General features: G+C 45.4%; 1 protein-coding gene across 2 annotated transcripts; it reads right to left on the bottom strand.

The window, feature by feature from the left end:
• Window positions 1–19,843: 19,843 nt before the first annotated feature.
• Window positions 19,844–24,276, bottom strand: LOC123400964. 2 transcript variants are annotated; one of them, XM_045094678.1, is made up of 7 exons: window positions 23,714–24,276; window positions 22,714–23,580; window positions 21,711–22,415; window positions 21,429–21,632; window positions 21,154–21,347; window positions 20,515–21,048; window positions 19,844–20,113 (listed from the first exon to the last, which is right to left on the bottom strand). In XM_045094678.1, the coding sequence occupies exons 1-6, from the start codon at window positions 24,135–24,137 to the stop codon at window positions 20,518–20,520; spliced, it is 2,925 nt and encodes a 974-aa protein (XP_044950613.1). In that variant the 5' UTR covers window positions 24,138–24,276; the 3' UTR covers window positions 19,844–20,113; window positions 20,515–20,517. The 2 variants fall into 2 exon arrangements, with proteins under 2 accessions (XP_044950613.1, XP_044950614.1); XM_045094679.1 differs by having other exon boundaries at window positions 20,503–21,048.
• Window positions 24,277–24,756: the final 480 nt, after the last annotated feature.

Raw genomic sequence — 24,756 nt, forward strand, 5'->3', positions numbered from 1 at the left:
GCAATTCATTTTATTATGCATGGTTATAGTCAAGTTATATGCAAAAATATACGTACTGAAAGTAAATAGATTAGTGGATAAATCAGGCGGTAGTCCTCCCGAGATATCCATGCAGAAAAATAAATACCACTGTCGGGCGTCTGAGTAACAACACATACAGGGAAAAAATTAAATAACATAGCATGCCGCAGTCGGGCCTCTCAGCGACACCACATAAAGGGCTTATAAGAACAATAATAAAACAATGCCATAGTCGGGCGTCTCAGCGACACCACATAAAGGGCTTATAATAATTAATAAAGACAATGCCACAGTCGGGCGTCTGAGAAACACCACATAAAGGGCTTATAAGAATTAATAAAGACAATGCCATAGTCGGGCGTTTGAGCGACACCACGTAAAGGGCTTATAAGAATTAATAAAGACAATGCCACTGTCGGGCGTTTGAGCGACACCACATAAAGGGGTTATAAGAAAAAAAATTGAATATCCAGGAGGTAGAACCATCCCAATGATATCCAACAATAAAATCATAGGGGTTAATCCAGAATAATAATCATATATGATCGTCCACCACGTCATCATATGATTCACCACACCATTGTTATTAATATCACTTATACTCCAAAGACCGACTCTAGGACCGACACTTGACTTGTCAAACAACGTTTTGATATTGCTATTAATATCACTTGTACTCCAAAGACCAACTCTAGGACACGGATACTCAAATAGTTTTGACTCTGCAGAGGGTGTACTCTTTACCCATAGTCCACGGTTTTCAATGGTCAACATGATTAATCCCGCGTACAGTATTTCAGAAGTGGACACTCAGAATGAAAACACACCCACTTTACCTCCGTGAAGCCTGATCTCACCCGGACTACGCTACCAAGGTAAAACCATAAGACGGGGAGGCTCCGACCTCGACTAGCATGGGATCACAATATTTATATCGCGCGCTTATGGGAGTGCCCTCCCTTCTGGTCCCAGACCAGAAACACCCATGCCACCTGACCGGATGACTCGATTTAGTTCGGGGCCATGGATACCTTCATATCGGTCCCTCTAATGGTGTGTGATTGATAATAGGTCTACAACTTACTATACCGAACCCATTATCCAGGGAACTGTGGTAGCACGGTATGAAGTATGACACATAAAAGACTCGATCTATGTCGATACTGGAGTTTACCAAATTTATACCAGCACCAATGTGCTCAAGCCATGACAAGGCCATAACCTATCACGTTCTACGTGACTAGGCTATTCCACAACCTTTCATAACCATTGCTTGCCTTCTTCATATTATATCACGGTTGAGCATGTATAACAAGTATGAAATATGCAAGGTGTTGGAAAAATAAATAAGAGCATGAGAGCAAACAACACACCAAAAGTAACAAACATGCTTGCCTGGTTCCACGTAGTCGGGATCGAGCTCGGTGAAGTTGACGTCGGTTATCTCGGTGTCGGAATCTACGGTATGATACAAACAACGATATAAGCTTCACCGCCTAGCTACTTGTATAGAAATATTTTTCGAAAACTCTTAAAATAAACTAGGCCTTATCGGGATCGTTTTGCAAAAAGAATCACTGCAAAAGGAGTTATAGAATAAAAGTTATAGCCAAACAAAACTAGGGACTCTTTTGTAACTAGTTTCATCGGAAACAAGGGCTAGAATAAAAAGATTCCAAAGGGGCTTTAGAGGGGTACGTTTCCCAGAAAGGAAAACGGCTTCGGATGAATACACCTTCGACGAAAACGTTTCGGAGAGGGGGAGAGAGACTGACAGGGGAGGCCCACCTGTCGGGTTTGAACTCTTGACCGGCGCCAGAGGCTTCCGGTGATCGTCGACGACGATAGGAGGGAGGAGAGAGCGAGCTAGGTGTGCGGGTGCACTCACCGTCGACTCCCCTGAGAAATGGAGGTGGATTGGATGGCGGGGGATGGCTCAAGACGATGGGAGGAGATCTTCGGCGACAATGATACGTCCATTTTGCATCATGCTTTCATGTTGATATTTATCGCTTTATGGGCTGTTATTACAATTCGCGGTACAATACTTATGCCTTTTCTCTCTTACTTTGCAAGGTTTACATAAAGAGGGAGAATGCCGGCAGCTCGAATTCTATCCTAAAGAGGAGCAAGTTTGAGATACCTATTATGCGCAACTCCAAAAGCCGTGAAAATCAACGAGGATTTATTTTGGAATTTATAAAAAGTAATGGGCCGAAGAAGTACCAGAGGGGTGCCAGCAGGAGGCCACAAGCCTGCCCCCCTGGCCGCGCCTAGGGGGCTTGTGGGCTCCCTGCTGTCCCTATGGCCCCCTCTTTTGCTATAAGGAGGGTTTCGTTCCAGAAATAATCAAGAGGAGGCTTTCGGGAGGAATCGCCACCGCCACAAGGCGGAACTGAGCAGAACCAATCTAGAGCTCCGGCAGGGTCGTCCTACCGGGGAAACTTCCCTACCGAGGGGGAAATCATCACCATCGTCATCACCAACACTCCTCTCATCGGAGGGGACTCACCACCATCAACATCTTCATCAGCACCATCTCATCTCCAAACCCTAGTTCATCTCTTGTAACCAATCTCCGTCTAACGACTCCGGTTGGTACTTGTAAGGTTGCTAGTAGTGTTAATTACTCTTTGTAGTTGATGCTAGTTGGATTACTCGGTGGAACATTATATGTTCAGATCCTTGATGCTATTCAATACCTCTTTGGTCATGAACATGATTATGCTTTGTGAGTAGTCACTTTTCTTCCTGAGGACATGGGATAAGTCATGCTATAAGTAGTCATGTGAATTTGGTATTCATTCGATATTTTGATGCGTTGTATGTTGTTTTTCCTCTAGTGGTGTTATGTGAACGTCGACTACATAACACTTCACCATTATTTGGGCCTAGAGGAAGGCGTTGGGAAGTAGTAGGTAGATGATGGGTTGCTAGAGTGATAGAATCTTAAACCCTAGTTTATGCGTTGCTTCGTAAGGGGCTGATTTGGATCCACTAGTTTAATGCTATGGTTAGACTTTGAGTTAATTCTTCTTTTGTAGTTGCGGATGCTTGCGAGAGGGGTTAATCATAAGTGGGATGTTTTCCCAAGTAAGGTCAGCACCCAAGCTCCAGTCCACCACATATCAAATTATCAAAGTAGCGAACGCGAATCATATGAACATGATTAAAACTAGCTTGACAGAAATAAGAGTTTGTCCAGGCTTGTCCCTTGCTACAAAAGGTATTGGGCCACTTTTCTGCATCGTTGTTACTATTGTTACTTGCTACTTGCTACGAATCATCTTATCACACAACTATCTGTTACCGATAATTTCAGTGCTTGCAGAGATTACCTTGCTGAAAACCACTAGTCAGATCCTTCTACTCCTCGTTGGGTTCGACACTCTTACGTATCGAAATAACTACGATAGAACCCCTACACTTGTGGGTCATCAGACAACAACTCCGGTGACACGACCGAATCGACAACCTAGGGCCTCTGCAATTAAATCGAGCACGGGATAAGCACGGAGGAACTCCTGGATGCGACTGAAGGTCTCAGGGGATCCTACCTTGACTTAAACAGCACGGGAGCGGCTGGATCCCGAAGCGGATCTGGGCGACCGGAGGTGGGCAAGAAGGTCCCTCGAGGGCCTCTTCCTGGATCGGCTGCTTCGTGGAGGGGAAGATGGAGTGCGGGAGAGAGGTGGGTGAGCTCAGAAGCGCTCGGGCAGGGCTCTATAAATAGGTGTCACGGGACGGGCTTCGGCCATTACTCCGGCGAGGTATTCCGGCGAAGCAGGCACTTGGGCAGGCGATTAGGTGGTACTGGACGAACCTAATCACCTAGAGGAACTCATTTTTGACCCAAGGAGGCTTGGTCATGCACGAGAAGAACGTGGCGATGATGCGGTCAACATGGAGCTCTACGACGGCAGGAATGGTGCTCTGGTGTTGCACGGGCGTGGCGACGTGCTTTGCGGGGCTGAACCAGAGCAAGTGGTCGCGAGGAGGCTGCCAGAGCGATTGGCGGTACCGTCCGGTGCGGCAGTGCAGCAGAAGCACTCTGCTACCGAAGCAGAGCCGCTGCCGGCACCTGGGCAGGCTCTGGCAGCTTGCCACCGATGCGGAGGGCGTCGTCAGTGGCGAGATTGGCGCTCGGGGATAAGGTAGCGCCTGTGTGAATGTAGGTCTGAAATAAATTCAGACTTCTTCAGTTAAATGCAGTAGAGGTGATTGACAGGAGAAACACCATAGCTAGGAAATTAATTTGAGGATGAAATTTGGAGGGAAGCTCTCTCATACGAAAAAAAGGTGCTACAAATATTTTCAGAATTTTTGGAGAAGTTTAAGGCAGATTTGAATGAAAACTGAGTTTCAGGGGTCAAACTTTGGTCAAACCAAATTTGAAATTTTTAAACTTGAGATCCCAGAGTTTTTGCTGAAATAGGTTGAGGATACCAAGGACTACAAACTGCCAAAGTTTGGGGTCAAGATTACAAAAGAAAGAGGGGGTTCCTTTGGAAAAGTTTTGTAGTTGAAACTGATTACAGAAAATTCCATTTAAAGAATAAAATTAATTGGGGGTGATCCAACCCTTCTAAATCATTGGAAATCTTTCAAAAACAAATTTAGGGTTTGGCGAGGAGTGAAAACATTCAAAAACAGAATTGTGGTCAATACTTTTTGAAGAACTAGATAATAGGCTCATGGAAAATATTCAAATCAAGAATAGAAGGAATCCAATTTCGAGAAATAATCTATTAACCATTCCATATATTGGAAAGGCCAAAATATATTTCTGAATTGGTTTGGACAAGAAGAAGCTTAGAAGTCCTCTCTCATGAAGAAAAGCAAGAAAACTTCAAAGTTCTTGTCAAGTCAAAAATTTAAATTCTAAGGAAATCAAAGGAATAAAAAGTTGGAAAATCATGGGTGTTACAACACCAACCCCCTTAAGAAAAATCTCATCCCCAAGATTAAAGCCAATCCTCAAGAAGTTGTGGTTGCTCTTTCCGTAAGTAATCCTCCCTTTCCCATGTGGCCTTATCCTCTGAGTGGTTGCTCCACTATACTGTGAATAGCTTGGTGACCTTTTGCCGAGTCCTCCTTTTAGATTCCTCTAAAATTTTCACGGGATGTTCCTGATAAGATAGGTCTGGTTGTACTTCTATGTTGTCATGAGCTACTTGTTGCTCAGGGTTCCTCACACATTTTCTTAGCTGAGAAATGTGGAACAGATCATGTACATCTGACAGCTCTGTTGGTAGATCTAGCTGGTAGGCAACTTGTCCCCTACGAGCAATTATGCAGAATGGTCCGATGAAACGAGGTGCAAGTTTGCCTTTAACGTTGAATCTTTGTAGATCTCTCATGGGGGATACTTTAAGATACACATAATCGTTGGGGTTGAAACCAACCTCCCTGTGCTTCTAGTCATAGTATCTTTTCTAACGGCTTTGCAATGTTTTGAGTTTCTCCCTGATGATTTTCACCTTGTCCTCTGCCTCTTGGAGGAATTGTAGTCGGAAGATGCGGCTATCTCCGATTTCTGACCAATTGAGAGGGGTACAACATCGTCTTCCAGACAATGCTTCGAAAGGCGACATCTCCCAGCTTGCTTGATAACTGTTGTTGTAAGAAAACTCGGCGTAGGGTAGACTGTCTTCCCAACTATTACCATATGTCAGTACACAAGCCCTGAGCATGTCTTCAAGGATTTGGTTTACACGGTCAGTCTGTCCTCCCGTCTGAGGGTGATAAGCTGTGCTGAATACTAACTGTGTTCCCAAAGCTTGTTGCAGATATTCCCAAAATCTTGACGTAAATTGGGTGCCTCTATCTGATACAATAGTCATGGGTACTCCGTGTAAGCACACAATATGGGCGAAGTATAGCTTCGCTTGACTTTGGGTGGAATATGTAGTCTTGACTTGTATGAAATGAGCCACTTTTGTGAGTCGGTCAGTAATCACCCATATAGCATCATGCTCGTGTCGGGAACGGGGCAGTCCGACAATAAAATCCATTCCTACATCATCCCACTTCCATTCAGGTACCTTGATAGGTTGCAGTAGCCCTGGTGGCTTCCGATGTTCTGCCTTGATTCGTTGGCATGAGTCACAACGAGCGATGAAAGAGGCAATATCCCGCTTCATTCCGTGCCACCAATATTTGGTGTCGAGGTCCTTGAACATTTTTGTGCGTCCGGGGTGAATAGAATAGGGTACGTTGTGAGCGTCCTCCATAATCTGAGTTTTGAGGCTTTCTTGGTCTGGTACACACAATCGGTCTCTGTAACATAGAGTCCCTTGCTCACCAATAATAAATTCGGGGGCCTTCCCGAGATTTATCTTTTTCTTTATGCCTTCAATGCTAGGGTGGCCTTTCTGAGCTTCTCTGATATCCCCATCCAAGGTGGGTTGGAACTAGAGTTGTGCCGTTGTACCTTCTGGGATGAGAAGCAAGTTTAGCAGAACTAACTCCTTTGCAAGATCAGGCCTCATCTTAGGTACGGGTTTCTTGCCTGAGGTGGGGTTCCGGCTAAGAGCATCGTCTACCACGTTAGCCTTACCCGGGTGGTAATTTATGCCCATGTCGTAATCCTTAATTAATTCCAACCATCGTCGCTGTCGTAGATTGAGATCTGGATGTGCGAAAATATATTAAGGCTCTTATGATTTGTGTATATTTCGTAGCGATTTCCAAGAAGAAAGTGCCTCCATTCCTTGAGAGCATGAATCACTGCGGCCAATTCCAAACCCTGAGTGGGATAGTTCTCTTGGTGACGTCGGAGTTGTCGTGAGGCATAAGCCACGACCTTTCTCTCTTGCATGAGGACACATCCAACGCCTTTTCTGGAAGCATCACAGTATATTTCAAAGTCCTTGTTTAAGTACGGCACAATTAGCACTGGGTTGTAGTTAATCTCTTCTTCATTTCTTGGAAGCTTTTCTCACATGCTTCAGTCCATTCAAACTTTTTCTCCTTCTTGAGCAACTGTGTCATGGGTCATGCAATAGTTGAAAAAAAATCGATGAACCTCCGTAATATCCTGCTAACCTGAGGAAACTCCGAATGTCTGCCACATTAGCTGGCTGTGGCCATTCACTTAAAGCTTTCACCTTTTCTGGGTCTACTCCTATGTCTTCTTGTGTCATGACGTGTCCCCAAAATCCAAATTGTTTGAGCCAAAACTCACATTTGTTGAATTTTGCATATAGCTGATGTTTACGAAGTTCTCCCAATACAACCCTTAGGTGTTCAACATGTTCTTCAGGATTTTTGGAGTAGACGAGTATGTCGTCGATGAAGACTACGACGAACTTGTCCATATACTTCATGAATAACTTATTCATCAAATGCATGAAGTAAGCTGGTTCGTTGGTTAGACCGAATGGCATCACTTTAACTCGTATAATCCGTATCTTGAGGTGAAGGCTGTATTCGGGATGTCTTCTGGGCGGATTTTGAGCCGGTGATTTCCTTTCCTCAAATCAATCTTTGAAAATACTTTTGCCTGAGCCAGTTGATCAAACAAATCATTTATCCGGGGCAGTGGATATTTGTTCTTGATATTGGCCATGTTGAGTGCTCGATAATCAATGCATAGCCTTAGTGTGCCATCTCTCTTCTTAGCAAATAGTATTAGTGATCCCCATGGTGAAGAGCTCGGTCTAATATATCCTTTGTCCAATAGTTGCTTGATTTGTTTCTTGAGCTCGACTAATTCAGTTGGGGCCATGCGATACGGCTTCTTGTATATTGGGGTCATACCGGGTGCAAGTTCAATGACAAATTCTATCTCCCTGTCTGATGGCATACCTCATAGCTCATCTGGAAATACCTCTGGAAACTCACACACTACCGGAACGTATTTTAATTCACTAGCCTCTGTCTGGTTTAATCTTGCTTTGCTTGACTTTTCCCTGTTTAGGGTTGTGGCGGTTACCCTTTTAACGTGGTGATGGGTGAGTGTGACTATCCGGTTAAAGCAGTCAATAAATCCCTTGTTGGTGTTTAGCCAGTTCATTCCCAAAATAACGTCCACTGAGTTGCTGTCGATAACAATAAGGTTTGCCCAAAATACCAGCTTCTAGATTTCAATAGTAACGTTCTTGCAATACTCTTGAGTAGTCTGTTGTACTCCCGAGGACTTGATAGTCATCGAAGTTTCCAAGGGGAGGGTTGAAAACTTGTGTTTCGAAGCAAATCTTCTCAAAATGAACGAATGGGAAGCTCCATAATCGAACAAAACCAGTGCGGGAATTTTGTTGACATGAAACTTACCGAGTACGATTTCAGGTGCGTTCATGGCATCTTCCTTGCCGACAATATTCACGTGACCCTTCCTATGATTGTTACTGGGGTTGAAATTGTTGCGCTTTGGTGCCGAGTCAAAGTTGGAAGTGTTGGTCGTGGCTAAACCATTTCCGGCCTTTGGGCATTGCCTAGCGTAGTGTCCTGTTTCTGCACATGCGAAGCAAGTCATGCCGGTACGGGGAATGAAGTCTTTGTTCCTCACGTCAGAGTTGTTGTTGGACTTAGGGGTGGGTGTTGGGGTACGCGGAGCTTGCGTCTTTGAATCATCTGCCTTGTGCCTGGTGTTGCATACTGGGGCAGAATTATTGTGATGATGTTTGTGAATATCATCCAGGCTGCGATGTTCTGCTTCTAGCAAGTTGGCTTTTCCTACCAGTGTCTTAATATCTGGAAAGGGGTGAACGACTAGTTGACATTTTAATGCTGGAGCAAGTCCATCTAGGAATTTCTCCATTCTCCTTTCCTTTGTCTTGTAATCTTCACTAGCATAGCGAGACAATTGATTATACTGGTCCAGGTACTCCATCACACTGGAACTCCTTTGTTTCAGGTCTTCAAATTCTCCCTTCTTTATTTTCATGACGCTATTGGGTATGTGCGCCCCACGAAAACTTTCCTTGAATTCAGCCCAGTGATGCCATTCTCATCTGGATGTACTTGGAGGATATTGTTAGTTTTCTTTCAATGTCACGTAGCCAGTCATCGGCTTCCATTGGCTTGTCGGTGTGTGAAAATGTTGGCGGACATGTCTTTTGTAATTCAGCCAGTCGAGAGTGTTGTGGGTGCGAACGACGCTGACTTCCCATATTCATCAGTTGATTCATCATTTCATGATGCTGTTGTTGGCTTTGTTCATATAAACGGCAGACTTCTGACAGTGTTTGGCTACTTTCATGCTGACTCGTTTATCCTTGAGTGAAATTGTTCCCTGTCTCAGTGGATTGGTTTTCACCAATGTCCCTTGGCCTGGAGCGTGTCCAGGGTAGGCTCATTTTCTCAAAGATGGGTTAATGTTGCAAGAACCAATAAGAAAAGCAAACTCGAATAAAAAATCAGAAATATTTTCCAAGAAACACTGCAAGGATTTTTCATAAAATAATCGTCATGCTCAGAAAAGGACCACATTACATCTTACATCGATCATAATTATACATACCACTCATATCGTACTCTAGTATGCCTAACTTGTTATTTAAGCTAGTGCACTTCTCCTGTCCTACATGACGCAACACGACTACTTCTCTTCGATCTAGGAGCAAATAATCATACATATCATACAAGCGGTCTAGCGATCTCCTGCACTATATCTAGGTGGAGTCGGAAGGAACCTGGATTAGCTGAGCCAATGAAAGTCCCAGATGAGGAGCTGGGGAGTTCACTTCCTCCTCTATTGGCTCTAAGTGGACGGAGCGAGGCTGCGAGGCGCATACCCGACTATCAGGGAGGGAATCTCTAATGGGTGCAGGAGTAATGACATGATTGAATTCCTAAGTGGTAGGCAACTTACGGTGATGATGTGCTAATGGAGTGCATGAGGCAGAAGAGGACGGGCCTGAACGAGGCGGTGCTGGACGAAGGAGCTCAGTCCTCTGGTGAGGACGAGGAAGGTGCTCCATGCGAGCAGCCACCAAGTCATCCACTAAGCCTTCAAAGGCCGACTCCAGGGCTCAGACATACTGCACGAGCATGCCAAGAGCATCATCTTCCTCTCCTCTAGGGCATGCAAAGGCATAGTGGAAGGTGTACGACACGTGGCATGGCAGGTAATAATAAGGGCGAGTCTTCATCACTGGAAGAGTGTCCACGAGGCGAGCAATTGCCTCCCTGGCTGCCATCTGAATAACCTGCCTCTCCGTAGGCATGGCTCTCCCAACATAGCGAAGGCGACGATACTCCGAATGACCACCAATAAAATGCACCGACGCCTGATGCATAGTCAGGGAGTCGTTGATCTTGTGGCGGTAAAACGTGTACTCAGTGCGCGTCGTCGGTCCAATCGCGATCTTCATTATGGCTGAAAGCAGTCGCGAAAATCCTGATGACTCGTTGGCGAACACCTGCGACGGGCAACCGTTGTCACGCATCTACAACACAATAAATTTCACATAGTCAAAACATAAATATATGTTGAGTAATAGAAAGGTACTAAACAGACAAAAAACCTACGGCGGTTAATCCGGTTAGCGATCACGCCTAGGAGTTCCCTACAGTCAGCCTGACTCTGATACCAAGTTTGTCACGACCAGTTTCCAAATAACTAAATTAATTTGAAATCAGTCATAGGCGTCCTTAGTGAGGAAAATATTACATCAGATTAATGTTACAGTGGATACCAAGCCTGGCTCTGATACCAAGCCTGGCTCTGATACCAAGATGGAAATGTTACAGTGGTGTCGGGGTGATTCTACTGCTCGCAATAATAAAAGAGGCACATCACATCAGATTAATGTGATATGACAAGTACTACTACGCGCTAAGCCTCAGAGTGAAGCTCAACAATTTATTCGGGGTGGCGGAAGCGGTGGAATAATACAGCGGCGGACTCGAGGATCGCAAGACTGACTGGGACTCCTCTAGACATCGGACTCACTATCGTAATCTTCATCCATGAGATCTCCTTCATCCATATTTGGCCACAACAACAAGCCAGTGAGTACTCCGGGAAGTACTCGCAAACAGTTTACACAAAAGATGAGATGCATGCAGTTCATTTTATTATGCATGGTTATAGTCAAGTTATATGCAAATATATGCATACTTAAATTAAATAAGTTAGTGGATAAATCAGGCGGTAGTCCTCCGGAGATATCCATGCAGAAAAATGAATACCACACTAGGGCGTCTGAGTAACACCACATACAGAGCAAAAATTAAATAACATAGTATGTCGCAGTCGGGCGTCTCAGCGACACCACATAAAGGGCTCATAAGAACAATAATAAAACAATGCCACAGTCGGGCGTCTCAGCGACACCACATAAAGGTCTTATAAGAATTAATAAAGACAATGCCACAGTCCGGCGTCTAAGCAACACCACATAAAGGGCTTATAAGAATTAATAAAGACAATGACACAGTCGGGCGTATGAGCGACACCACATAAAGGGCTTATAAGAATTAATAAAGACAATGCCACAATCGGGCGTCTGAGCGACACCATATAAAGGTCTTATAAGAACAAAAATAAATATTGAATATCTAGGAGGTAGAACCATCCCAAGGATATCCAACAATAAAATCATAGGGGTTAGTCCAGAATAATAATCATATATGATCATCCACCACGTCATCATATGATTCACCACACCATTGTTATTAATATCACTTATACTCCAATGACCGACTCTAGGACAGACACTTGACTTGTCAAACAACGTCCTTGACCGTGGACACGGCTACTCGAATAGTTTTGACTTTGCCGAGGGTGTATTCTTTACCTATAGTCCACGGTTTTCAATAGTCAACATGATTAATCCCGCGTACGGTGTTTTACAAGTGGACACTCAGAATCAACACACACACACTTTACCTCCGCGAAGCCCGGTCTCACCCGGACTACGCTACCAAGGTAAAACCATAAGACGGGGAGGCTCCGACCTCGATTAGCATGGGATCGCAATATTTATATCGCGCGCTTACGGGAGTGCCCTCCCTTCCCGTCCCAGAACGGAAACACCCATGCCCCCTGACCGGATGACTGGATTTAGTCCAGGGCCATGGATACCTTCATACCGGTCCCTCTAATGGTGTGTGATTGATAATAGGTCTACAACTGACTATACCGAACCCATTATCCAGGGAACTGTGGTAGCATGGTAAGAAGTGTGACACGGACAAGCCTCGATCTAGGTCAATACAGGAGTTTACCAAATTTATACCAGCACCAATGTGCTCAAGCCATGACAAGGCCATAACCTGTCACAATCCAATCCAGAAAGGAAAACAGCTTCGGCCGAATACACTTTCGCCAAAAAGGTTTCGGAGAGGGGGAGAGAGACTGACAGGGGAGGCCCACCTGTCGGGTTTGAACTCTTCACCGGCACGAGAGGCTTCCGGTTATCGTCGGCGATGATAGGAGGGAGGAGAGAGCAAGCTAGGGGTGCAGGTGCACTCACCATCGACTCTCCTGATGGATGGAGGTGGATTGGATGGCGCGGGATGGCTCACGATGGCGGCAACAAATCTCCGACGGCAACAACTCCGGTGACATGACGGAATCGACAACCGAGGGCCTCTGCAATGAAATCGAGCACAGGGTAAGGAGGGGAGGAACTCCTGGATGCGACCGAAGGTCTCAGGGGATCCTACCTTGACTTACACAGCATGGGAGCGGCCAGATCCAGAAGCGGATCTGGCCAGCCGAAGCTGGGAAAGAAGGTCCCTCGAGGGCCTCTTCCAGGATCGGCTGCTTCCTGGAGGGGAAGATGTAGTGCGGGAGAGAGGTGGGTGAGCTCAGAAGCGCTGGGGAAGGGCTCTATAAATAGGCACCGCGGAGGGGCTTCGGCCATTATTCCGGCTAGGAATTCCGGCGAAGCAGGCGCTTGGGCAGGTGATTAGGTGTTACTGGACGAACCTAATCACCCAGAGGAACTCATATTTGACCCGAGGAGGCTTTGTCATGCACGAGAAGACCGTGGGGACGATGTGGTCAACACGGAGTTCTGTGGCGGCAGGAATGGTGCTCTGGGGTTGCAGGGGCATGTCGACGAGCTTTGCGGGGCTGAACCAGAGCAGGTGGTCGCAAGGAGGCTGCTAGAGTGATGGGCGGTGCCGTGCGGCGCGAAAGTGCAGCAGAAGAAGTCTGCTGCTAAAGCAGACCCACTGCTGGAGCCTGGGCATACTCTAACAGCTTGCCACCAATGAGGAGGTAGCAGCCAAGCTCGCGGGCTATGGAGAGTATAAGAAGGAGCACAGGATCTAAGCGGATGGCGTAGTCACTGGCGAGATTGGCGTTGGGGGAGAAGGTAGTGCTTGTCTGAAGGTAGGTCTGAAATAAATTCAGACTTCTTCAGTCCAATGCAACACAGGTGATCGACAGGAGAAAAAACATAGCTAGGAAATGCATTTGAGGCTGAAATTTGGAGGGAATCTCATTCATAGGAAGAAAAGGTGCTACAAATATTTTTAGAATTTTTGTAGAATTTTAAGGCAGATTTGAATCAAAACTGAGTTTCTGGAGTCAAACTTTGGTCAAACCAAATTTGAATTTTTCAAACTTGAGATTCCAAAGTTTTAGCTGAAATAGGTTTCGGATACCAAGGACTACAAACTACCAAAGTTTGGGGTCAAGATTCCAAAGGAAATAGGGGGTTCCTTTGGAAAAGTTTTGGAGTTCAAACTGATTACAGAAAATCCCATCTTTCCATGTTGCGGATACCAAACCCATTCCAAAGGAATAAAAAGTTGGAAAATCTTGGGTGTTACAAGATGCAAGAGTTCAATGTTGGGGATGGCCAAGGCACCCCAAGTAAATATCCCAGGAGACTCAAGCGTCTAATCTTGGGGATGCCCCGGAAGGCATCCCATCCTTCTTCAACAAGTATCGGTATGTTTTATTCTTTGTTTCGTTCATGAGATATGATTGGAATGTCTTTTGTGTTTTAGTTTTCGCTTTTATTTTATCCACCATGCTGGTATGAGATAGTTCATGGTTGATTTACAGAATTCTCATTGCACTTCACTTATATATTTTGAGCATGGCTTCATAGAATTCTTCATTTGCTTCACTTATGTCATTTGAAGTTTGGATTGCCTTTTTCTCTACATATAGCAAAACGTTATTTGTAGAATTATCTTTTTCTTCTCTTATATTTATTAGACCATAGTATTTTGTAGAAATAGTTATACTCTCATTCTTGACTTATACCTATTTAGAGAGTCAAAACGAATTGGTCATTTATATGGTTAGTCATAAAATCCTACCTAAAACTTGTAGATCACTTAGTATGATATGTTTGATTCCCTGCAATTTTTTTGTGACATTAAGATAGTAATACGTGGGTGAACTAGGTGATGAGTGTGGATTAGTAAGAATATTGATTTTAGGGTTTGTGATTCCCGAAGCATGCACGTATGGTCTCTAGTTTTGCCATGAAGTTGGAGCATAATTTATCCTTGATTGAAATCCTTTGTGCTATTATAATTGGAGTCATGTGATTCTTAAATCCTCCCAACCTTCTCCCTCGGGGAATGCGGGTAGTGCTTTGCTTAGAGAGAGCTAATAAAATCATGCAGTAAGTATGTGATTTCTTTATGACTAATGTGAATCCATAGATATACGCACTCTCACCTCCACATATTTGCTAGCCTCTTCAGTACCATGCATTGCCCATTCTCACCTCGAGAGTCGGTGCAAAATTTGTAGGTGCATCCAAACCCCATGATAGGATACACTCTATCACACATACGCCTTATTATATATTCCTCAAATCATCCACCATACCTACCTATAATTGCATTTCCATAGCCATTCCGAGATATATTGCCATGCAACTTCCACCGCTTCTGTTTTGATGAGTTGAGCATTCATTGTCATATTGCTTGGCATGATAGTAAGATAGATACCATGAAATTTCCATGGCTTGTTCGTTTATTTGATGTACTTGCTATGCTAGTCAATTGCACATCATGGTACACTCCATAGATATTCATATAGAGGCAAACTGTGTTCTGGGTATCGAGTTGTAATATTGAGTTGCAAGTAAATAGAAATGTGATGATCATCATTATTCATTATTAGAGCATTGTTCGACTGAGGAAAGGATGATAGAGATTATGATTCCTCGACAAGTCAGGATGAGACTCTCGAGAAAACATGAAAAAGGGCGGGGGGCAAATGAGCCCACCACAAAAAAAGAAAAAAGAAAAGAGAGTGAAATAAAAGAAATAAAAAATAGATTGAAAGAAAAATGGAAAAAATGAGAGAAAAAGAGAGAAGGGGCATGCTAATTCCACACTTGTGCTTCAAAGTAGCAGCATGTTTTTGATATGGAGAGTCTCCTATGTTGTCACTTTCATATACTAGTGGGAATTTTTCATTATAGAGCTTGATGCACAACACATAGTTTTCATATTAATCTTTCATGCACTTATAGCACTAATGCATCCGTTTCTTGACAATCCCTACTTCTCGCATTGATATCTATTGATGGGCATCTCCATAGCCCGTTGATACGCCGAGTTGATGCAAGACCTTCTTGTTCACTTTTACCCCTCTGAAACCTACCACCACATTGTATTCCACCTTTATGCTATGTCTGTAGTTCACCCTCATGTATTGAGTGAGTAATAAAAAGTTGTAGCGCGCTAAAAAGTACGATCCAATTGCTTGGTTTGACACCGGGGTGCTCATGTTTTATACTTTATGCTAGCAAGACCAAGCATGACAGGCTATATGATTTTGTAGGGATAGCATTCTACAGCATCGTTATTTTGAACCTACATAATTGTTTGCTAGTAAACCCGAGTCAAATGATAGACTATTTCCTTGAATCACTTTTATCTTAATATTCATGCCATGATTAGATATAGGATCAAGATTATGCTAGGTAGCACTCCACATCAGAAATTATCTTTTTTATCATTTACCTACTCGAGGACGAGCATGAATTAAGATTGGGGATGCTGATATCTCTCGGCGGTATCTATAATTTTTTATTGTTCTAGGCAAATATTGACCAACTTTCACATATTTTTGGCAACATTTTATATGATTTATTCGACTAACATATTGATCCAGTGCCAAGTGCTAGTTCCTGTTTGTTGCATGTTTTTTGTTTTGCAGAATATCCATATCAAACTCAGTCCAAACGGGGTAAAAATTTACAGAGAATTATTTTGGAATATATGTAAATTTTGGGAGGTAATCAATGTAAATGGAGGCCCATAGCTTCGAGTACCCACGAGGGTGCGGCCTATACCCCCTGGCATTCCCTGCCCACTACTTGGCACACCATGAGTCGGTTGGGGATCTTCTTTGGGCGCAAGAAAGATAATTTGTGGAAAAAATCGTGTAAAAATTTCAGCCCGATCAGAATTACAGATCTCGAGAACTTTAAGAAACGATGAAGGGCTAGAAAATAGGAACGCAAAACAGAAGAGAGCAGAAAGGGAGATCCAATCTCGGAGGGGCTCCTGCCCCTCCGCGGCCATGGATGCAATGGACCATAGGGGTATCTCTCCTCCCATCTAAGGGCAGGCCAAGGAAGAAGAAGAAGGAGGGAGGCTCTCTCCCAGTGGCGCCGGAGTGCAGCCGGGGTAAGGAGCATGATGGCGATCTACATCAGCAATCTTGTCGCCGTCAACACCAACTCTCCCCGTCTCTATGCGGTGGTGTAACACCTCTTTTTCCACTATAACTCTCTACTTAAACATGGTTCTCAACACTACAACCTATGTCCCAATGATATGTGGCTATCCTATGATGTTTCAGTAGATCCGTTTTGTCCTATGGGCTAATGGGTGAAATTGCTACGACTGGTTTAATTTGCTTGTGGATATGTTGTTGTCCTTTGGTGCCCATCATATGAGCGCACGTGTGGATCACACCATAGGGTTAGTTGTATGTTGATAGGACTATGCATTGGAGGGAAAGATTGATAGAATACTTCTTAACATAGAAATTGACGCATACGGCATTGAAGGGGGACCAATATATATCTTAATGTTATGGTTGGGTTTTTCCTCAATGAACGTTAGTAGTTGCGGATACTTGCTAATAGTTCCAATCATAAGTGCATTGAATTTCAAGTAAGGGATGACATGCTAGCAGTTGCCTCTCCCACATAAAAACTTGCTACCTGTGTAGTAACGTAGTCAATTGCCTAGCGACAAATCCTTCTCTTGTGCTACAAAAAAGCTTGCTACTACACTACATATTTATTATATTGCAATTTATTTCTTGTTTTATTCTTGCAATGTAGTTCAAGTTTATTCTAGTTGTAGGTAAAGAAAACGTTAAGTGTGCGAAGAGTTGTATCGATGGTGGATAGAACTTGAGGGAATATTTGTTCTACCTTTAGCTCCTCATTACGTTCAACAATCTTATTTATCGAAAAGGGCTATTGTTGGAGTCAGTGCTTTGCAGACCCAAGAAAAGGTTCGATCTCTGGGATGTGCTCGCTCTCCAACCCCGTTCTACCTCTCAACTTCACGGCGACTCTCCGGGAGCTCCAGCTAAGGGAAGAGAATTAGAACACACGGCAGTTTACCCAGGCTCGGGCCACCTTACGGTGTAAAAACCTACTCCTGCTTGTTTTGGGATTGCTTGAGGTGGAAGACGAGTACAAAGGTGGGTTCTTGCCCTAGTTGAGACGAAGGGGGATTCGATCCCTACTATGGAGGCTGGGCCTCTCTTTTATACTACCATTGGTCCTCTCCCCCCCCAAACATTGGCGGGAAGGGTTACGACTGCGACCGTTTTGAAAGGGGACTGGACTGCATTCCACCCTGGCAAAGGTGGTCTTTGCCTGCAAAAGCTTCTCTTCATTACGCACTGGTGGGCTCGGGGGTGACCTCTGTCCTGCTGAGCCCCCAGCCTTAGTTCTCTCGCACCAATTGGAAAACATTTGGGGGAATGCTTTGGGAACCAGCGGCTAGCTCGACTCCCTTAGCACCAAAGGGGGAAGCTCCTCTGCCCCGTGGCCGCTCGCACTGCCTCGGCATCGCCTGCATAGCCTGCATCACCCACGCGAAGGCGCATAGCTGTGGGCCCCTGCCATGATGCCCTTGTTGAATCCGCCTCGCGAGGGCCTCGGGGGAAGCCCCGAGGCGCCCCCCTGGAGTATGCACCCCTCTGCATCCCTTGATAACGATCCTCAGATGCTTCCCTCGCGAGGCTCGGTCCCTCGGGAGGGTCTTCCTTGTTAAGCTCGCCGATGGACTGAGTCAGTCCGGGAGAGCCATACTGTGCCTGAGGACACAAGCTAATGGGCCTGGGCACCCCCAGTCCTAGGGGTCCGACAGTAGCCCCTGGCTCGTGTTGGGCACGACTCCTCCTGATAGAGGGGCGAGGTGATGTGGTCCCCAACTGCTTGTGGGCCAGACGCGACGTGTCGCTCGGCCGGTTGTGGGACGCACTTGCTGCTCCCCACAACGCCTCGGTAACTGCCCCGAGTTGGCATAAAGCATGTGCGCGCTTTTGTCCCAGCATCGATCTCCCCCTACCTTATGTCGCGTCCCTGGGCCTTCCTTCTCACGCAAGATTGTACCCATCTGCCAAGCGGCCACCCCCCTTCTATCACAGCACTGTTGCAACTCCTCCAAGTAGGGAGGGCGAGGAAATGGAGATGGAAGAAGGGCGTCAGGCATCGGAACCCGTCATGGGTAGGTCCACAGAGCTGAATCGCGAAGCGCTCAATAAAATCCTCCCCATGGCCGCAGCCAGCTCGAGCGAATGGGGTCCAACGAAGATCTTGCCGGCTTGTGCCCCACTCACCGAGATGTCAGCAACCTCTGTCGCTATTCACCTACTGACACACTTCTCTGGCCCACTTGCCCCATTCTCGGAGTTCTTTAACGCCGTGATCACACATTACCATATTCATGCGCTCCTTCGGTGGCATTTCTCCGGAACTTCTTCTCCCTCCAGTTGACCGCGCCAGACCAGCGCTACGGGTGTGTGTCCTTCCAGGTCGTGGATGCGACAGCGGAGGAGTGCGTCGATATGGTTATGGTTTACTTCGCCACAGGTTTCAGGCGGCAATGGTTGTTCATGGATGCAGGGTAGTACAACCCCCTACTGCTGACCCCATCACTTCCAGCAGCGCCGGGCTCCAGGTGGGAGCATGCACGGCTCGACGACCTGAGGTTTGCGCTGGTGCGGGGGAGATTGATGGCCTTGAGGGAAGCGGGGGTGACCGCCATACCTGAATATGAGGGAGTTCCTCAGACGGTGGATCGCCCTGCTTGAATATCACTCCCATCTGATGTGGACATTCTTCTGGCCGGCTACCCCCATGCGGCTCCATCTGGGGTGCCTGCCAGCCGACACGCTCGATAGGGTGCTCTGGGTCATGCTCGGAAAAACCATCGGCATCCTCCCCCGCTAGGGTCACCCCTTGTACAAGTACAAGCACGGGGGAAACTATGCCTGGGTGCTGCCCTGCTTTGACCCGTGGGAGCTGCTTCCTGGAGGCCACGACGGGCATTGGGACGCACCCGTCTTGGTGGCTTCTGAGTTTGGGGCTTTGAACGGCATGGAGCACCTAGCCGCGGCAGCGGGGGTTGGCTGGCCTACGCCCCAGCAGAATTTTGGATTTCGTTTTGCATTTTTTTCCGGTCCTGGGCGAAATAGACGAATTTCGGAATTTCGGATTTTTTTCGGAAAAAACCGGACGAAAAGTCAAATCCAAAAATTGAAAACTGGGACGAAAACTGGCCGAAAATTGAACGAAAAACGTCCGAAATTTGACATAATTTTTGAAATTTTGTGGAACAACGACATATCACAGAAACATACTTAATTGAAGGCAAACTATAGCAATCCAGAATTCAATCTAGATTGACGAATCAGGAGTAAAGATTATAGTCTACCAATCATAACTTAGGTTCTACATCCAGGCCAATCCGTAGCATAGTTTAACTACATCCAAGATCACAGCAAAAGAACATCCATCCAAATGAATTGTCCACAACTAGTCCTGGACAACATTTCATGCATCCCACAAAATAACATTCAGAGTTCTCATACACCACAAAATGCAACCAGAAGCTTCCTTCTTCCATTCTTGTGTCATTTCTTCACTGGACAGCAACCTTGCGACCACATACGATGCTCCAAATGCTTCTACAAATGCCAAAATGATGGTGTATTAAGTCAATCAATATTACAAGGTAAAGTGGGCTGATGCAATCATTTGGCAATTTATGAAGCTATGAATTATTTGGATTAATTTCCACTACAATGACATTCCTCGTGGTTGTACGAATGCTAGAATCAGCAATCTGTAGGTAAACTTGCAACGCCTAACCAAATATAATACTAGTAACTTTGAAAAAAAAAAACTTGCTAGCATTCCTAACCAGGTCCAATGAACTTAGAACTGTGTCAGCAAAAAGAAACAGTTAGCACGCCCCATGCAACTTTCAGCAAACAAAAACCTTGCCAGAAATGTTTGGGCATTACCGAAATGCGAGGATTACTACAATACTGAAACAGCTTACCTATGAACTTACCTATGAACTTACCTGTCAATTGTAAAGGCTCGTCAAGTCCTTCAGCTTCGTGCTTTGCTTTCCTCGTCGAGACCTACGGCAGTTCAGCAAACCTCCATCATTTCTTTCCTCAACCTCGTTTCCATCTTGGCTTGGTTGATCTTTTTCAACTCGGGTAGTTGAATCTTCTCCATCAGCTTCACTTGCGCTATCATCTCCGCATTCATCCTCATCATCAATGTCTATGTACTCATCTTCTTCTTCATCATCATCACAATCAATGTAGTCATCCTCATCTTCTTCCAATACTCTCTTCCTTTTCGTTCCATTGCCCTTCCTTCCAAGATGAGAGGATTTCTTGCTTGAGTTAAGGCGACGTATTTCCTCGAACACGGCGCTAGCAGCATCAGATCCATCCAAGATTACATGTTCCTCATCCTCATTCAACCACTCCATCATTGGATTAGCCTCATCAAACATGGTTGTATTCATCATCATTGCACATGGATCAACCTCCTTATATTTATCATTCTCTCTCACCCGGTCCTTGTCTTCTTCAGCACGTATCTTCAAAGGTGTGAAAACAAAATCAGTAAATAACAGCAACGTAAACAACAATGTTTTCTAAGAAAATGGAGGATCATGGTCTCAACACACAAGAGAATTTTATACCTTCAAGTTGTGGCGAACGGATACAAACTTGTGCAGCTTGCCATATAATAGACGATTCCTTTGTTTCGTGTGGACCAAGGCCCAAGCGCTCCAGTTCCTTTCACATCCACTTGACGACACACATTGGGAAACAATTCTCAAGGCATACTTCTGCAGATTGGGAACGTCCCCTCCAAACTGAAACCACCACTCGGCTACCACCAAAAAACAATGAGATTAACGAGTTGCAAATTGGAGGAAAGTGCGACTAAGGATCTGCAAGCATTGTAACTTACTTGGTGACATTTTTTCTGCTGAAATGTGTGCGACCCGTTGACCAAACCTTCCATGACGTTCCCTAAAAGCGCTGATTTCATAAATGGCCAAAGCAGCACTATCAGGGTCAGCTATCTTCTCTATCGCAACTGTTAGTGCAGAAGCGAATTCCGGAATATTGCTCAGATTGACCACATAATGTGTGTTTGGATCAAGGACAGCAGCTGCATAAGAAAATAACAGAGGTTATAAACCATGAGAAAAAAGCAAGGTAAACATTTATTTTAGTAGTTTATCACTACCTGCAACCATTAGAGTATCCTTTTCCATGGCCTCAATCCTATGGGACACCTTGCTCATGACTCTACGAAGCATTTCTGACCCACCACCAAGACGAGATTCCAAAGTTTGTACAGCTGTCATCATGCTCTTCTTGAAGCCAGACAAGGTGCATTGCTTTTGAGTATCAGCGTACCTAAGGGCTTTATAAAGTGGCTCTAACAGATTAAGAACCCACTCCAAGGCAGCCCACCACATATTACTAGATAGTAATGCCTCGGAAAACACATAATCAGCATCCTTCCTCCAAATACTTTTCTTCCAATCATCAGATACCATCCATTTCCTAAACTGATCCTTCTTTTCATGATAACTCTCAAGGAACATGAACACCGTACCAAACCGAGTGGCATTGGGTTTTATCAGTTCACCGCCAACATTCTTTTTCATGCTATCATGCAGGTTATTGTGATTATGAAAAAACCTACAGATTTGCTTGGCACTTTTAACTATCACATCAACTTCCGGAAACTTAGCAATATCTTTAAGCATGAGGTTGATTGTATGGGCAGCACATGGTTGCCAAACAATATGGTTGTACTCCGGTTGTTCTACAAGAGTTTTACAAGCTTTTTTATAATTTGAACCATTGTCGGTTATAATTTGAACCACATTCTCATGTCCTATCTCATCAACAACAACCTTTTTAATCTGTCTATAGATAAATTCTGCAAAATTTTACCACAAAAGTATAAGTAACCATATTTAACAAGTAAAGAACGTATAAACATAAGCAACAGTAATTAACAAGTACAAAAACAGAAAATGATGAGCAACCAGAATCAACAAGTAAAATTACAGAAAAGCACAAGTAGACATAATTAACAAGTAGAAAACAGAAAATCATAAGTAGACATAATTAACAAGAAAAAGAAAGCATAAGTAACTAGATTACCATAGTTAACAAGTGAAAAACACTATGCAAGAGAACGAAATAAACAATTTTCATTTCAATAGAAAACTAACCAGAATTTTGAGTTTGACCAGAAGCATCAATGGATTTATGGAAAAACATTTTTTCATTGCAATACACCATGAAGTTGATAACACTCATGCCAGTAGGCCCAGTCCATGAGTCACACATCACGGTAACACCAAAGTTCTTCCAATCTTGTTTGAAAATCTTCAGCCACTCCACAGCTTCATCATAGTTCTTGTCCAGATATATCCCATCAATCTCCTTGGCAGTTGGGAGAGGAATTGGGCCAAGCTTTTGAGTGATCTTCATTGCTGCCCGAAAGTATGGACAGTCAGCTTTCAGACCAGCAATATCATTTGCGTGAAATTTTTTTGCCCAAGATTGGCCGAGTACATCTCTTGACTCAAGATCGAAAGAGGTGGTAATCTTGGGCTGCATTGATACTTTGTTGCTCGATAACTCCTTGTTGAAGAAGGTTGCGATGCTACTTTTCCCAACAGAGACGCGGACACCACTACCACTCCCACGCCTCCTCTCAACTGCACGAGAGACATTCTTGTCGCTAAGTGACTCCCGAATTGCCATCTGAAGTTCAGCATCATCATCATCGTCAATGTTTATCACCCCTTCCCTATGATACAACCCATCCATTATCTCACGCTCCAATCTAAGCTTATCAGTTGCCTTCTTCCTCTTTTTGTTCCTTGTCTCATACACGGCATTCTTCATTAAATCTTTCACATTTCTTGGAACATTTGGGCACTCTCTCACTTCACCTACTACATGGCCAAGATGCTCTTTAAAGCGAGTTGCACCTCCTCCTCTCTTCCTTAGGTTGCAATACTGACAATGAAATCCTCCCTCAAATTTAGAACCATGGTTCCACACACGATTTATGTCTTTGTTCACAAGTCCTACATTTCAAAATATAAGCACCATGTCAACAATGAACACTATACGAAACTTGTTTTTATCGGATTCAGCAAAACAAGTTTCCAAAATTATCGCATGTTGTTCTACATATCTAAATAGGACAGAGTAGCTCACCTTGCAAATCATGGCGTGCTGTCTTGCCACTCGGCTGCCCGTGGTCGCCGCGGATGGTGCTGTTCCAGTGCTGCAGACTCGACCTGATGCGGTCCATAGAGCCGCGGCCGTCGCCAAGGTCACCGCGCGAACGTGCACTGTCGAGGTCGCGGCAGTCGCCCAGGTCGCCTCGCGCACGTGCGCCGTCCAGGTCGCGTCCGTCGAACAGGTTGCCGTGCGCACGGGGGTCGTCGAGGTCGCGGCCGTCGCCGTCGCACAGGTCGCCGCGCGCACGGGCGCTGTCGAGGTCGCGCCTGTCGCCCCGCTCACCGCGTGCACGGGCGCCGTCGAGGTCGCGCCTGTCGCCCCGCTCACCGCGCGCACGGGCGCTCTCGAGGTCGCGCCGGTCGCCCAAGCCCAGGTCGCCGCCGTCGCACAGGTCCATCGGAAGGAGAAGGAGGAGGGGTGACGAGTGGCGACTGTCGAAGACGACGCTGGCCGCGGCAGTGGCGCGCCGGCCGGCCTCGAGCTTCACGTATTGCCTGCAGCCGCCACACACACGCAGCTAGAGAGGAAAACGAAAAATTAGGGTTAGGGTTGGCTGAGTTCACGTATTTATACAACAAGGTAGGATATGTGGGCTATTTTGGGTGGTGGGCTGGGCTGGCAATTTCAAAAAAGGCCGAAATTATTTGACCGGATCGCACTAAATCCGGGCCCAGACGAGATTGACGAATTTCGGTCATTTTCCGTTTTTTCCGGACGAAATCCAAAACTGTGCGCCCCAGTCCCGATTTGAGGGTAACGCTGGGGTCGTGCCGAGGGCGCTGAAGAGAAGGAGATGGACTGCCAAAGACGTGTAGCGCCACCCCTCCGTTTTGCCTTGCTTCCGCACTTCCTGTGTGACTGACCTCTTCTTCGTGACCGATTCTGGCGAGCAGGAGGTTCAGCAAGACCCCTGGCCCGACGCGTGGTTTCCCATCATCGGTCCAGCCTGGGGGAGTGGCCCAGACGCGCTGGACTACTGTGCGAACGATGCACCTCGTCGTGAAGCGACCTCGTCC

The sequence above is a fragment of the Hordeum vulgare genome, chromosome 6H (genome assembly GCF_904849725.1).
Source record: "Hordeum vulgare subsp. vulgare chromosome 6H, MorexV3_pseudomolecules_assembly, whole genome shotgun sequence".
NCBI lineage: Eukaryota > Viridiplantae > Streptophyta > Magnoliopsida > Poales > Poaceae > Hordeum > Hordeum vulgare.

Coding starts and splice junctions, on each gene's coding strand:
- LOC123400964 (XM_045094678.1), bottom strand. CDS start 24,137: ATGGACCTGTGCGACGGCGGCGACCTGGGCTTGGGCGACCGGCGCGAC. Junction 23,581..23,713: donor AGCACGCCATGATTTGCAAG/GTGAGCTACTCT, acceptor TTTGAAATGTAG/GACTTGTGAACAAAGACATA. Junction 21,633..21,710: donor GGATACTCTAATGGTTGCAG/GTAGTGATAAAC, acceptor TTTCTTATGCAG/CTGCTGTCCTTGATCCAAAC.